Source organism: Natrix helvetica (genome assembly GCF_964273705.1).
Source record: "Natrix helvetica genome assembly, chromosome: Z".
Classification (NCBI taxonomy): Eukaryota; Metazoa; Chordata; class Lepidosauria; order Squamata; family Natricidae; genus Natrix; species Natrix helvetica.
The window spans coordinates 133,440,963-133,457,625 of record NC_138554.1 but is presented as its reverse complement, the minus strand read 5'-3'; the positions used below and the strand labels follow the sequence as shown (position 1 = coordinate 133,457,625).

The window sequence follows — 16,663 nt, the reverse complement described above, 5'->3', positions numbered from 1 at the left end:
CTCAGGAAATTCATCTCCTGCATAGGAATCGTACCCTGGGCCCACCTCCATGCCAGAGAGCTGCAGTGGTTCCTGCTTCTGCACCAGAGAAACGGGACGAGCAATGCAAGGTTCAAGGTCCCCTTGACACCCCAGGTGCTCCTCTCGTTGGTGGCTGTCACCAGCTCTAGGCAGGGATCCCTATTCAGGGAGCCAGAAAGGAGGGTCCTAACGATGGATGCAAGTCTGTTCGGCTGGGGTTTAACCTCGACCTGGAGTTCCAGCTAGCTCAGGGCCGCTGGACCCCAACGGATCTGCGAAACAGCATCAACTGGCTGGAGCTCAGAGCAATCCACCTGGCTCTTCGACATTTCAAGGCGATAGTGTCCGGTCAACACGTCCCGGTCCTGATGGACAACATGGCAGCCAAGGCACACGTGAACAAATAGGGAGGCACACACTCAAAGGCGCTGCACAACGAGGCTCTCTGGCTGGGGAACTGGGCGGAACGGAACCTCCGATCGATCAGGGCAGAGCACATCTCCGGGGTAGAGAACCAGCAGGCAGACTGGCTCTGCAGGGAAACAGTGGACAACAGAGAATGGCAGCTCCACCCCAGCATCTTCCAGATGATTTGCCAGAGGTTCAGCCACCTGACAGTGAATCTCTTTGCATCCCCGTCGAACACCCAGCTGCCCAGATTCATATCAAGGTTTCCGATCCAAGGAGCAGTGGACACAGATGCCCTTCACTGCAGATGGCCAGCCAGCCTCCTCTACGCCTTCCTCTCCCCTTCCCCTCATCCCTGGGGTCCGGAGGAAGCTAGTAGCATAGAGAGCAGAGGTAGTGCTGGTGGCCCCCTATTGGCCACGTTGCCCCTGGCTAGCAGACCTGGTGGACATGTCTACATCTCCCCATTGGAGGATCCCACAGGGGGAGGTGGCTCTGCGCCAGGGGACTCTGGAACACCCAGATCCAGAGTGGCTCCATCTGACCGCCTGGCGCTTGAGCGGGAGCAGCTAAGGGGAGGCCATTTCTCCGCCAAGGTCATTAGACCCATTGAGGCCTCCAGGAGGAGCTCCACCACGTGCATTTACAATGCGTCCTGGGTTGCCTTTGCAATCTGGTGCTGAACGGTGGGGATTGAAGGTCTCAGCCCTGTCCACTGTCTTGGGGGGGGGGCTCCCGACACTTGTTCCAGCACCCGGTTTTAAGGCGATTCCTCAAGGGGGCAGCGAATCTGAGGCCTCCCGTGGTTCACCGATTCCCGACCTGGGACCTTAATGCTCTCTCCAGCAGGGAGGATCTCTGTTCATTCCTAGACAACCGGATCGTCCTCAGACTAGACCCCCCTTTCATGCCAAAAATCAACTCACCCTTCCACAAGGCGCTAGAGATAGTCCTCCTGGATTTCTGCCAAACCCTTCCAGGGAAAGGGAAAGGTCCTGGCATCGTCTGGATGTCAGAAGAGCCCTGCACATCTACCTGAGGCGCATGGCGACCTTCAGACAATTGGAGGCGCTTTTCGTCTCCTTCCAACCTTCTACCCGGGGAGCTAAGGTCTCTCCGGTCACCATCAGCAGGTGGATCAGATTGGCCATCTCCAAGGCCTATGAGGCACGAGAGCTCCAGGTTCCGGAGGGCATCACCGTGCACTCCACCAGAAGTGCAGTGACCTCAGCGGCCTGGGCATCGAGGAGATCTGCAGAGCAGCCCTTGGTCCTCGCCCTCACCTTTCATCAGGCACTACCAACTGGATGCATACGCCTCTGCGGAGGCGGCCTTCGGGAGGAGGTTCTTCAGGGAATCCTTGACTCTCGGGGGGCTCAGGCCCAGTGATTCCCTCCCACAGACATCTAGCTTTGGTATGTCCCAGATGTGACTCCTCCCACGCCCCACTTTGGAGACTGTCAGTTGGTATTACCTGAACTGCATGTCTTGAAGGTGGCGTGGGAGAAGTCACTCCCCACCCATTAGGGTGCCCTGCGCATAGGGGCCTGAGTTAGTCAGTTCTGGTCAGTCAGGGACCGGGCAGGAAGGTGCATGTGTGTGTTTTCTCTGTCCCCTTCCTTCCCAGGCTTCTCTGCAACAGGACCATCGGTTAATCTGGGGAAGTCAGAAGGAGGAGCAGAGGTGTGGCCTCAAGATTTACCTCAGTCTCCGGGCAAAAGGGCTGTGTTAATACCAGATGTGACTACTCCCACACTACCTTCGAGACATGCAGTTCAGGTAAGACCAACTGACATTTCCCGTTTTTCTTCTTCTATTTTCTTTAAGAACATAGAGCCCCAAACAGATAACACAAAAACCCATTCTGATTTTTCTTCAGCAGTCTACAGGTTTTGACTATAATGCAGAAAGAAGGAGTTTACTTCAGGTTAAAATGTTCCCGAGGTGAGAAATATTTTAGGGCCGGTACATTCTGTGCTGCTGGAGATTGTGAGAAGTATTATTTATTTATTAAATGAATATGCCATTACTGCTGAGCAACTCTGGCAGTTCGAAACTACACACCTGGATTTATTTTCCTTCTTTACATTCCCACTGCCACTATACCAGCAACCAAGGAAAGGGCTCTGATTTATTTCCACAGAACAGAAAGAAAGAGTTTGTGTGTATATGCCTGTGTATCTGTCTCTATGTTTATTTGTTCTAAGGATGAATTCCAGCTTTTGTTAAGTTCTGCTGTTTTAACTACAGCGCTCTTCTCTAATGCATTCTATAAACAATTGCCACCAATGCCAAATTCTGATCATTACTAAGCAAGAATTGATGAAGATTCAACCTGGCACCATTGCCCAAACACTCACTGATTCAGCTATTCTAGCCACTGCAGAGACAGTCAGGCCAAAAAGATCTTCGCCCTTGAGATACACAGGGAATAGCTGGAGCGTTTCGGAGGTTTTCCGTATAGATGCAACAGGCTCAAGGATTTTATCCCAAACATCTGTACAGGGAAAAATACAATAAACAATACAGAAAGAGAACTGAATGCTTTGATCTATTTATTATTAGGACATTATTTATGATTAGGATAGGAAATTTATTATAAGAATTAGAGGTCCATCAGACTAGATTTTATGCTTTGGAAATAATGCTGGAATATAAAATATAGAGGACAAGGCTTAAGAAGTTATGGTTATATGCCTCCCCGAAACAGGTTTTAAAAGTGGGTATTTCCTCAAGAAAATCTATATTCATTGTATTATTTATTTTGGTCAGATGTTGCAAATTAAAATGCAATCACAAGTGACAGTGACAATGATAATTAACATTTTCTAAACATATTTATCATGGGAAGTAGCCTTATGCATTATTGGGATGAATTCCTCAATAATTTTCCTTTCCAGGTCTAGATGCATTCCTAAGCTACTATTAAATCAAGATCAGAATTTCTCAAGCAATCTTCTCCTGGCTAGGAGTTTCCTTAAAGGCCTGAGGGGTGTAACGGAGTTTAAATGTTGGAATGGGAACCTTCCGAAGCAAGATAATCAAACCCTGGTGATATGATTTTAGGCTGGTTTTGCTATCAGCTTCCAGAAAATGAAACATGACTATAAAGAAGGTATAGTAATATGAAAAAGAAAACACACTCCTTTTGAGTTTTACATATCAGGACATAGTAAAAACCATCTCGTCCTTAGCTGTTCTTAAAAGTGCACCCTCAGATTCGTGGCATATTGCACCTTGTCATCATTTATGGTTTCTCCATTTTGGCTTTCTTTTTGTAAAATAAAAAGTATTCGCTTTTTCACATGAAGTGAAAGTAAATAAATGCAGTGCTTAGAAAGACTATCTCAGAAATAGGCAAGCTGCTTTCCTCTGGGTATTTAGACATCAACACCTCTCAATTCAATCAGATCTCCCTGGCCTAGCACGACTAGGGCTCCCGGGTTTTCATTTACCTTCTGGAGTCAGGCCGGTCAGAATCATATCTTCGTGTCCTTGCTCAATCACCCTGATCACAAACAAGGGGAAGCCATCCTTCTCTTCAATGGAACACAGGTAGCGGGAACGGCGGTTAGTGTATCGTATGCTCCAATACAACCGGCTGGCCTCAAACCCCACTGGGTAGAGCACCTTTGAAGAGTGGAAGGCAACCATCTGGTGGGGGAGCAGCTGACCGATACTATGGAAGATCAGGCTCCCCACCCGGAAGGTGTGCTCACGATCCCCCCTCTGTACGATGCTAGCGATCTGTCGGACTTCGTCCCGCTGGACGTAGACTCTCCTGAAGACCGCAAAATAATTGAGTTCTTGCTCATGAGTGCTCTTCGGTTTGTGCATTGGGCAAAGCATAGTTTTGTCTTTGAAAAACATGCATTGTGCTTTAATGGCACAGGTGAAGTGATAAACATTGGTGCACCTTAACCTGTGGCAGCCGCTGGTAGCGCCCATCTTGTGGCAGAACACGCATTTCATTTGCAAGCCCCTTCGCAGAGCGAGCTCAACATTGATTAAGGCACCAGCTTGTGTCTCATAGACCTCAGTAGACCAAAGAGCGCAGTTCAAATGAACCCAGAGGTCTAAATCCAGATTCAGAAGCCTGGCTGGTCCATCAGTTAGCCCATCGCCCTCTTCATGGCAGAAGCAGCATTTTCGGTAATCTTTCAGGGCAGGATCAGGTTTAAGGGTTGTGCCCAGTTTCTTGAGAAGCTCATCTATCTCCTCTTCACAAGCGGGTTTGAACATTCCTTTAGGAATCACAATCTGTACATTCCATTTTTTCCATTTCATTCCTTTCCATTTCTTGTTTGCCGGTCGACAGTCATCAAGGCCATTGGGAACAGTTCTTAAGCGGGGTTTCAATTTCACGGTTACCTTAAGTTCTTCTGGTTTGGGCTCCACTTTGGCTGCTTCAACGGCAGGAGGAAAAATAATGAGGGGTGATGAGGGGGGAGAATTCTTTTCCTGCAGTTGAGGGAGGCAGTGAACGTCAAACGTGGAGATGTTGGTACTATATTGGTGGAAACTTTTTGGAGGTTCTTTCATTGGAAATTGGATTTCAGGAGGGACGGATTCCTGAGAAATAATCAGAACAGCAGTTGAAGAGATCTTCACAGCAAAAGTTATGTGCATGCATTATTGGAATTAGATCACAGTTCTGTACTAATAACAGAAGTTTGCATGGTTTAATAATCACTTTGCAAGACTGGGCAGTTTCACAATTCATAGCTGAGAATATTAGAATAATGTTTAAGGAAATAGAATTGCAAGTAGCTTAACCAAAAGGATCTCTGGTTTTTAAATGTATGTATAAGATCTTGATACAACACATAAGCCTGTACTATCATTCTATCATTATAAATTGGGTTTCAACTTATCTTGTACCAGGGTTCAGAAAATGCAAAAGATATCTGAAAAGACGGTTATATATCCATATTATATTCTTTTTTGTCATGTTACAGTCTGATCTGCTGAACATATGAACTACTATTAATGTCAGCAGCATCTATTTTGTTGATAGGGGCAAATCTGAGTGTTCTTATTAAACACTGTGTGTGAGTAGGAATGACAATCTGAAGTAATTTAATTTATTTATAACTTTTAACCCACTTTTGTTTAATGAAATTCTAGTGTACCAGTTATATTTTTCCCATTAGTGTGATAGATCCCAACATTAATTGCAAAATTTTGTAAGGTATGACTGAGGAGCTGTGAGATGTACAGTAAATGTTTAAAGAGATCCATTTTACATAAAATCTAAAATATAATTAAAATAATTATATCCTAAAGAGTCCAAATTTTCCCTTCAAAATAGATTCATATATATATAATTTGATTTTCACATTTTAAAACACTTTAAAACATATATACAGATCCTGTGTGAAAAATTTTCACTGCAGATGGATGCAAGAAATGGAAAACAAATAAATATATCTGATGTTAAACAAGCTACATTGCATTTTTTATTAAAATGTTATATTAAAGCGGTGTCACTACAAGTATATGGTAAGCATTTACCTTGCTTTCTGAACTTTTTGCTTGCATGGAGGCTGAATAAAGAACTAAGCAATTGTTACTACAGAAGACAATGTCTTTCTCTATTCTATCAGACTTTTCCTTGGAATCCTAAAAATAAACAAACCGAAACAAAGCAATAAAATAAAGTCAGAAACATCAAAATCTTCATTATCTGTAGGAAGCTTATATTAAAACATGATTTTGTTTGAAAAAAATATTTTACGTTGGACTGGAAAAATATTCAACACTATCATTCTTAAGGATTTTACTAATAACATACATTTATAACAAATAAAAGTTGTTCTCCAACATACAGAATACTTAAATATTATTAATAGAAAAAAAGAAATAAAATATTGCCTTATGATTTCTTGCTTAGCTGGTTGTTAACTAGTAATAAACATAATCTCAGGCCAAATAAAATTAATAGATGGTAGAAAATTGAGGACATGCCAATTATCTTGGAATATTTTTGTATTTATACTGGGAATACATAGACATATTTCTATTTTTATGCCACTTAAATGGAAGAAATATGATCCAGATTAAAGGAAAACAAATAACAGTGCTATATAAATCATTCCTGTACTATCAGAGATCATTTACTGGTAAAAGAGCAAAATGTTACATTAAATAAAGCAAAACAAGCAGCAATAAGACAGTTTTCTCAACCTTGGCATTTTAAGATACTTGAACTTTGACTTCCCAATTTCCCCAGCCAGATGTTTGAACAAGAGTTCTAACACTTTAGGTGTGTAAAACTTTTTGAACTCAAAATGGATATTCTCATCATTCTGTACTTGATCAAAAGGACAGCACTGTCTTGAACAATCTAAAGTATTTTGAGCCCTGAAATGCACTTCCATTTTGTGAATTATGACTGAACAATTTCCCCCCACTTCCCGGTTCAAAATAAGTACAAATGTAACTGGGCTTCATCATGTTTTTATTGCTACTGCCTTAGACCAGGTAAAGTAATACTACAGTAAAATCCTGTAGTAAAAAATAAAATAATTTTATTACATGCATAATTTCAGTTAGAGTTCATGTGGATGGACTGTAGTGACTTCTGTTGCAGACGTATAACTTACAATACAGATAGAAAAAGGTAGGACACAAAAAACAACAAGACTTCTTTCCTATAAGTTCTTGAAAAACATTTTGAAAATAATCCTCTTGGTCAATATCAATGCAAGTTGGTCACTGGGCAGTAGTTAGCATGGCCTCCCCATCTGTACCTTGTTTGATGGCCTTGGATTAAAAAACAAGGAGCTTGCTTTGATTCTTTGTTGTGCCCAATCCCTGGAACATCTGATACATTTCAAGTTTTAGTCAGGTAAAATAGACAGCATTCAACTGGTTTCAAATGTTATCTGCTAGAACATAGTCAACAAGAAACAGAATATTCCCAACCCTCATGTACTCTTACTACTATAAGGCAGGGCTGTCAAACTCCCGGCCCATGGGCCAGATGCGTCGTGTGCTGCCCACGCCCACACCTGATTTAGCGAAGGGGGGAAAATTGCAATACATCACGTGACGACACCATGATGACATGAGTTTGACACCCCTGCTATAAGGGAAAACACAATTAAAAATGGAGGTCATTCCAGATATACCTGTTTCAGGAAATGCAGTTCTTTGAAAGATTTTCGTACTCCACTCCCCAGTACTACCACTTTACAATGAGAACACCACTGTGACCTTAATGCCGAACCATCCACAACATTTGGACTTTGTGCTTTATATCCTGACAAAACTGAAGATGAGACAAATTATTTTAATGTATGCATCATTCTACTGTAAATATTCTTATGCCTCCAAATACCTGCTCCATTATCACTAAATTAATTAAATTTATATGCCACCCACCTCACTATCAAGAGACACTAGGCAGCTCACAATGTTATAAATAATGGTATAAAACAGTTAAAACATCAAAAGATTAAAACGTTGGACAGCAAAGTTAAAACACTAAGTTAACAACAAAGTGAATAAAACAACCAATGCACATACGGGGTGGAGGTGGGATCTTCAACTGGTCTACTAGCTGTGCCCTAAATGAGATGCCCTATCAGGAAGCCAAGCTAGTTGAGAGAACTCGGTCTTCAGACCCTTTCAGAAGGCTAAGGGGTGCGCGTGGGGTAAGCAGATTTCACCTCAAGGGGAATAATGTTTCAAAGATTAGTTGCCATGGCAGAAAAGGCTCTTCTCCTATATTCCACCAATCATAGTTCCTTAGCTGAGGGAATTTGGAGTATGGCCCCTCTATCAGACTGAATGGGGACACTAAGATGGCTTCACAGAAATTAGAATAACAGAGTTGGAAGGGACCTTGGAGGTCTTCTAGTCCAACCCCTTGCTTAGGCAGGAAACCATACACCACTTCAGACAAATGGTTATCCAATCTCTTCTTTAAAACGTCCAGTGTTGGAGCATTCACAAAGAAGAGGGAGCACACCTATTCTCCAAAGCCCCTGAAAGCAGGGCAAGAAACAATAGAAATCTATTAAGGAGAAAAAACCCCTGGAATTAAGGAGAAACTTCCTAACTGTGAAGACAATTAACCAATGGAACAACTTGCCACCAGAAGTTGCAGGTGCTTCATCACTGGAGGTTTTTCAGAAGGGACAGCCACTTGTCTGTATACCGTCTCCATATCAATTAATAACCAATCCTTAATGCAACATCCCATCCTATCTAATTTACAGTTAGTTTTCAACTTACAACCACAATTGAGCCCCAAATTTCTTTTGCTAAATGAGAAAATCGTTAAAAGAGATTTGCTCCATTTTACGACCTTTCTTCCCACAACTATTAAGTGAATCATTGCAGCTGTTTAGTAACATATTTGTTAAGTGAATCTGGCCTCCCCATACATTTGGCTTGTCAGAAGTTTGCAAAAGGTGATCACATGACCCCAGCCCAGGACACTGCAACCATCCTAAATACAAGCCAGTTGCCAAGTATCCAAATTTTGATCCTGCAACAATCATATGAAAAATAGACATGTCACTTTTTTCAGTGCCATAACTTCAAATGGTCACTAAGCAAAAGGTCGTAAATTGAGAACTACTTATCTATGCATTGTCCTTCTTGGTGCTTATTTTTTTCAGTACCTTCTGTAGCAGTTTGGAACTAATCACGATTAATGACTGATATCACATTAGTTCCCTCGGAAGCAGAATAACACCCAATCCTACAAATCTTTTATCAGAATTCAATTGATATTACTGACAAAAATAAAAATGTAATAAATAAATATTTACTTTTTATCTTGAAATCCTGTTTTTAAAACCTTCAATGCTGAGTTTAACTTATTAGCAAAATATTAGCAGGTCACACACTGACTCACCATTTCCGCTTGATAAAAATGGGGCGCTGTGTGGCTTGAGTCCGTAAGGCCCTGTCAGTCCAGGAGGACCGAACGTTCCTGACTGAGGACCATGAAGTAGTACATGTTGCCTGTACTCAAATGCTGGATTAGTTCTGTGTGGATTCATTATTCCGATGGATGATGGAGCATCAGATGCAGTGCTAATTTCATAGCTGTTTGGAATTCTGACATGCAGAAGATTGGAGAACGCAGCCACCACACTACCAATATTCTGGAGTGGAGAAAAATAAGTGTATAGTTGCTTTGCTGTTAATAAGATACACATAGTCCTCACTTATCAACTGTAATTAGGACTAGGAACTCCCTTCACTTAGCAATGTCACATCACAATGGACATTCTGGCAGTCCTAGTTACCCCCGTTGTGTCGCAGCATCTCACAATCACATGATTACCATTTGCAACTTCCTGCTGGCTTCCCTCTTGTCTTTATCAGAAGGTGTCAGTGAAGGTTATAAATAATCGTGTGACTATGAGGACTCTACAACTTCCACAACATTAATTTGTCATAAGTCAGATAGCATATGCTTGGAATTTAAAAAAAATCCCCCCATAAGTAAAAATTAAAGGATTGTGATCAAACTCAGCTGAAAGGGAATAGGAGAATCAGCACTCCCATATACTGACAAGTGATTAAGAAGCAGAAAAGATTTTAGGAATATATGGGCAGTTTTAACACATAATGCATACATAAAGTTTTTCAAGACATCAGAGTTAAGACGGGGGCTTTTCATTTTGGATATAAATACCGTATTTTTCAGAGTATAAGACACACTCTTTTCCCTCAAAAAAGAGGTTGAAAATCTGGATGCGTCTTATACAAAATACAGCATTTTTGGCCTCCTGAAACCCCGCCCCCTTCACCAAAATGGCTGTGCAGAGCCTTTAGGAGGCTTCCAAAATGCTCCTGGGGGCTGGGGAGGGCAGAAATGAGCGAAAAACGGGATTTTTTTTTGCTTGTTTTTGCACTCCCGGAGCACTCTACAAAGCCTCCTAAAGGCTATGCATGCCTCTTTTTTTTGATGAAAAATGGGCCCATTTTTGTGAAAACCAGGCCCTTTTGGGAGGTTTGCAGAATGAAAAAACTGTTTTTAAAAATTTGCCTCTTCAGGCAAATTTTATATTTTATATTCCGGAGCGTCTTATACTCTGAAAAATACGGTAATCCATGGTTAGGGTAAGCAGCCATCTTTGCTGATCATATCAAATTGTTTAGAATGGTAAAATCAAACTGGTCACACATGTAACAAATTGGCAAATTCAATTCAGGACAAGAATGTATAAAATAATGCATTTTGGTCCATAAAATCCTCACTTTAAATTAATGGGATTTGAAATGATCAGGCGACTAATGAAGAAAGGAATTTTGGAGTGCCAGTGGATAGCTTGAATTAAAACTCAGTAAAAGAAGTTAATTACAAAATTGGAATGATTTAAGAATGGTACTCTATTATATACAATTCAATGAAACGATACTGAAAGTGCATAGTAGCGTTTAATACAACTGACAGTAAAAATTAGCAACCAAGACATCAGTAGCACACTGAGGACGGCATCCAGCCTTGTCCATCTAGAGGTGTGGTACCTTTACCTCTGCAGCTGTAGGATGCAAAGTAATGGCAATGGACACAAGCCCAGATTCTGTGTTATTTGGGGCAAGTCCAAGTTGAGAACTGAAGAAAGTTGAACAAGGCTCCATTTTGATGAAATTTTGCTTTGCCTCTGAACCTTAAAGAGAAGAAAATGAACTTTAAGTCACATTGAAATGTGGTTAAACTGCAGCGTTCCCCAACCACAGCAACTTTAAGATGTGTGGGGTTCAACTCCCAGAATTCCTCAGGCAGTCATGCTAGTAGGGATTTCTGAAAACTGAAGTCTACTCATTTCACTACTGGGTTAGAGAAATCAATATATTTGTTCAGAATAAATGTTGGCTTTACCCTTTCCAGAACTTGTTGGCAGAATTGGAATGACAGGAGACGGAACGGACTGTGGCATCTCTTCTTTTACTGCTGACAGATCTGGGTACCTACTTATTTCCATGCCCATGACGCTCTCAGGAGAAGAAGAAGGAACAAAGCTATCTGGACTTTCTCTATCATCACAAGGATCCTGAATCCTAAGACACACAGCAAAACCAGGACATTTGTAAGTATGGCTCACACATACAAAGAGCAAACAGGTGATTCATGAAGTTGACAGCAAAGTGGAGGCAGTTTCAAATTTTTCCAAAACCAAATTTATTAGGTCTTTTTTTAATAGCCAAAATATGTGCAAAGAAGTGTGATGTAAAAAAAAATACTACAGTACATGTTATCTATTGATAAGCACACTCACTTACTTTAGCTGTTAATTCCATTTTTTAATCTTCCAGTGATTGTACAATCCTGTGCTTACAAGTAATTTATGTGAAAAACAAAATAAAGAGCATTTCAAGAATAAGATCTCAATCTCTTTCCACACAAGCTATTTTCTCCCTGATATTTATTATTTTTAACTCTCAGATTCAGTTACCTGACTAGACCAGGGGTCCCCAACTCTCGGGCCAGAGCCTGTTCAAAACTGGGTCACAGGAGACATGGGCAAGCGAGTGTGCGCGAAGCTCCACTTTGCACTCGAGAGGATCACACTTGTGCTTGCGTGGAAAGCTCCACTTGTGTGAGTGGGTGGCGCTTCCGTTCTTGTACGAAGTGCCTTTGTGAGTGGAGGTTCACACACGGGCACAAGTACCCTCCACTCAAGTGTCCTCTGCTTGCACATAAGTGCAAGTGCCTGCTGCTTGTAAGAGTGGAGCTTTGCATGCAAGCAGAAGCACCTTCGGCTCACGCGAGTGAAGCTTTGCGCCTGAGCACAAGCGCCTGCCGTTTGTGCATGAAACTGCATTTGCATGAGTGGAGGGTGTGTGTGCCTGCCACTCACATGCCCCTTCCCCCCAGACTGGGCTGCCAAGCCAGAAAGATTGGGGACTGCTGGACTAGACAACACTAGCTTTGTAGTCTGGTCCCAGAAACTTGCATTTTCCTTTTTCAGCAGATAAAGGTCATTCCGTGACAGAACAGAGTCTAATTCTGATTTTTAAAAATGGGAGAAACAGAACAAAATGGAAAACTATTCTGAATGCTTAAAACTACATTACATGGATGAGCTATAAAAATAATGGGCTGAACTAGCCTGAAACTCTTTGGAGGTTCACAGATTGTGCTGTCTTTGGGGTGGCTTGTTGAGACATAAATTACAGATATTCCTTTAATGTATAGATCAAAAAACTTAATAGCAAAGATATCATTATGGGACAGCAGATTCTGCTCAGTATCAAAACACATGAGCAATATTAAGCACAATATAATGTTAATGCCTTTAAAAAAAGACACCTACCTGAGCTCTTCATGATTGTTATGAGGCGGGGTTGGAAGAGAAGCAGGGACATCCACACTCTTAGGACCCTGAATTATGGCCCTGGCTAACAAATCATCCTGTGGCCTGAAAGGCAGCTGAAACTGCTTTGAACCTAAAGCTTTGGCAACAGATAGGATGCACAGATTAAACAAATGATTTTAAACAGCTACCTGACTGGACTGGATTAATGAAAGCTTACATGCATCTCTGAGGAGCCAGAGAATGTTTTGCTAACATTTAGTAACATCCAACATATTCTATGTGTAGGCTATTCCAGATTCAATTTGGAGTAGGTCATACTTGGACCAAAATATGTTTCTTTTGCCTGAATATGAACATGGGTTTGGAAGAGGCATAAAGGTTTACAGGAGAGAAAAGGTAAAGACAGCAAAGACGGGGAAAGGTGAAGCAAGGAAGATGCTTGAGGCAACTAAGAGGAAGGGCAAGTAAATATGGACCAGTTGGATTATTTATATTCATTTATTTATTTTAATACCCTATCTTTATTATTTTATAAGCAATACAAGGCAGAGCACATACTGTACCTAATACTCCTTCCTCCTCCTATTTTCCCCACAACAACAACCTTGTGAGGTAGATTGGCTAAGAGTGAGTGACTAGCTCAAAGTCATCCAGCCGACTTTCATGCCTAAAGTGGGACTAGACGTTACAGTCTTTTGATTTCTAGCCTGGACTGTGCTGTATCCGAATTTAACTATGGATGTTGCACTGAAGGAAAGCGAAGTGAAGGGTATGGGTTGATCAGTGGATGGCTGAAGCAGAGGAAAAGGGCAGAGAAGAATGAGATACATTAACCTTGTCCTATTTGTTTTGCAAGACACATTAAGAATCTCGCTTGGTTGAAACCTACAAGAATCAAATAAGAACATCTTGAGGAAAAAATAGCACAGTGTTCCTCATTTTCTCTTAATCGTAGTTTCCCTAGAAAATTAGGAAACTAAAGCTGGGAGATATTCCAAGATGGAGTCCATATTTATGAAACAGTTTTCCCCTGGAAGATAGATTAGTCCCGGCTTTTGTGGCTTCCAAGGTGGAGGTCTTCCGTTTTTTTTAATTAGTTGAGTGAATATAACAGGTATATTATACAACTCTGGTTTTATTGATTATTGCCATCAAGTCATTGTTGACTTTTAACAACCACATAGACAGACTTTCTACAAAATGATGTGGATAGCAAACATCTTACCATCAGATCCTCCCAACATTCCAGCTTTGGTAGCAAGTTCTTCAGTTGTTGCAAATCCATTCACAATTTTTTGGCAAGTCACAGGTGGAGGTGTAGGAGGAAGGGATGCTGGAGGTGTAGGTGGATTACTGAGATTATTTTGCTGCACGAGAGAAGATATTTTCAATTAGTTTTCTAAAGGATTGATGGGTAAACCTGCATATTTAATAACAAAACTAACTAGTAGCAATCCAAATGCATAAATACTAACTTAGTTCAGACCGAACAAGCTATGGTTTCAGTGCTATGCTAACGAGGTAACAGGGTTTTCATTTGCTTATTTCCACTCTGTAACTAGTAACTATTAACAGTTACTAACATAGTAAAGTAATTATTTTTTTAGTTTTCTTACAATTACTCCCAAAACACACAAATTATGACTGGCACTACTTGTAAGACAAATACAAATCATAATTTCCATGTTCTATTTGCCACTCTGCATCAGGTAATCAAGAGCATATATCAAGGAAGGAAAGAAATCAATCATACTGTTTTTGTTTGAGAACTGGCTCTCCAGGTCTTACTGAGAATAAGGTAAGAAAGCATCTTGTTCAAGAGCAGATTTTAAAGTAATATTCTGCTAACAGTAAGGCACTGATGAAAGTGAAGCTTTGTGCCAGTGAGTTAATGGGCATACATCAAAAATCGCTCATTTAACAACTAATCTAGAACTAGAATGGGAGTTATTTGTTTAAAGTTTTCTCATTTGCCTTTTGGGACAATTGTATTTTGCTGGTTTTAACCCCCTTTCTATCTGGCTAAGTTTCTCCAGATAAATTGTACCTAATGAATGGGGGGAGGGGGGATTGTACTCAATTGTGTAACACTCTCTCACATTGGTTGATTCTTTTATCAATGACTCAAACACCTCAGAAATGCAAGAGCAAAGCAAAAGCCTTCTTAGAACAAGGGCCATGATGCACACTGTAGAACAGGGGTTGGCAATTAATTTTCTCTAAGGGGGATATGAGAAACTGGGCATTGTGGAGGGCTGCTGCCCTGCTGCCCCCCTGCTGCCTGGAGTGGCCTGCAGGCTGTAAAATGCACTAGAAAAAACGGAGGAAATGTAGCTATAATGCATGAATTGTAAGCCAGTGGAAGAACACATGGAAGACAATGATTTACCAACAGATTTCATCCGCACAATTGTGACGGAGTACAGAAAACACAATGTGAAATGAACGCAATTCACAGTTGGGAAAGAAGTACAATTTTCATCTCATTTCCTACAGTCTTTATAGCACATTCAGCACATATTGAGGTTTAGTCCACCTGCAGTAGTAAATTCTATTATCAGCGGGAGACATTCAGGCAATGCTGCCATCTTTATTTATCTTTACTTTTTAGTTAGGGATTTCATATCCTATCATTGAGTTAACTGGTTCCGACATCTCTACAAGCAATATGTAAATTAACCAGTAACAAACAGAAGAATAAAAACAACAGCCATCATGGGAACAAGAGTAACATCAACTTCAGATATTTCAAAAAATCTTTGAAGACTAGAGAGGCTTTGCTGCTTTCTGGAAGGGACATAACAATAGATTATGGGAAAATCTCCTGGTCACCAATTACCACTCGCTGACCTTCAAAAGGTGAAACAATTACGGAAGGCCTTATGATGGTCTCTTAAATATATGCAAAATGGACCTAAACCTTTTATTTAATAATATTTTGTCTTTGAAGTAGTAATCCAGGATGGATTTGTTAATAAACAGAGAGTAGAACTTTCACATGTACATGTGTTTGAAACACATTAAAAGATTACTGTTAAATATAAGTTTTCTTTTTTTCCTCTTTTCTTCCTAATGTCTCCCTGCAAGTGCAGGGCCCACTTTTTTGGTTCAATCAAGTATTGATCCAAAATTGACCAAACGGCTTGTTGTCAGAGCCTGACATTGTAGGCCAGAGAAAATAAATGGCTCAAAGTCATAGATGGCTTTTAGGTCTAAAGGTGGGACTAGAACTCACTGTCTCCTGGCCACTGGCTCAAAGTCACCTAGCCAGCTTTCATACCTAAAGCGGGGCTAGCATTCATAATCTCCTGATTTCAAGCCTGGTGCTTTAACTAGTAGAGCAAACTGGCTCTCTAAGTAGAGGCTTTAGCATGCCACAATTTTTCAGTGAATGGGAAGGAAGAATGAAAAACCTGAGGAATGGTATGTAAAATAATGAATCCCACTTTTCTTATAAAATTTTGAGAGAATTACATAGAAAAATAATACACCTTGTAGATTAGCTGAGAATAGTAATCAGATACCCCATCAAGCGTAGCACTACCGAAAGTTCCCACAAGTCGACTTCCACTACTCTGATGGCTGCTACCATATGGGAGGAAGTGGGCGAAGCTCATTCCAATCATTGGCTCCATTAAAGGCAGCAAGGAGAGTTGCTGGGGAAAGATGCATAATTGATGACAATTGATAAATTACAATAAGAAGACTGCTACTTTTATAAGCCTAATACAAGCATTTCAAAGTTTTCTTATACTACGCAAAATCCTAACTTTTATACATTGTTCTAAACAAAATAAATACTTTTGCTAGAAATAATGACTCCCAAATGCAGCAACTGTTGTGGAAGCCTTGGTCTTAATACCATATTTTCAGGATTCAAAATGTTCTCAATGAAAATGTATCTAATGAAGATCCTCCAGATTGCAGTTTTGTTCTAAACTGTCAAG

At 40.9% G+C, this 16,663-nt stretch overlaps 1 protein-coding gene across 9 annotated transcripts in view; it reads right to left on the bottom strand.

The window, feature by feature from the left end:
- KMT2C (lysine methyltransferase 2C) overlaps positions 1 to 16,663 on the bottom strand; it is a 185,063-nt gene that overhangs the window by 7,425 nt on the left and 160,975 nt on the right. For all 9 annotated transcript variants that reach the window (XM_081970156.1, XM_081970160.1, XM_081970159.1 and 6 more), the window contains 10 exons: positions 16,208 to 16,372; positions 13,942 to 14,083; positions 12,714 to 12,852; positions 11,279 to 11,457; positions 10,930 to 11,066; positions 9,299 to 9,551; positions 7,563 to 7,702; positions 5,944 to 6,051; positions 3,885 to 5,001; positions 2,790 to 2,926 (listed from right to left, as the gene is read on the bottom strand). In XM_081970156.1, the coding sequence (XP_081826282.1) occupies positions 2,790 to 2,926; positions 3,885 to 5,001; positions 5,944 to 6,051; positions 7,563 to 7,702; positions 9,299 to 9,551; positions 10,930 to 11,066; positions 11,279 to 11,457; positions 12,714 to 12,852; positions 13,942 to 14,083; positions 16,208 to 16,372 (2,517 nt within the window). The remainder of the gene's footprint in view (positions 1 to 2,789; positions 2,927 to 3,884; positions 5,002 to 5,943; positions 6,052 to 7,562; positions 7,703 to 9,298; positions 9,552 to 10,929; positions 11,067 to 11,278; positions 11,458 to 12,713; positions 12,853 to 13,941; positions 14,084 to 16,207; positions 16,373 to 16,663) is intronic.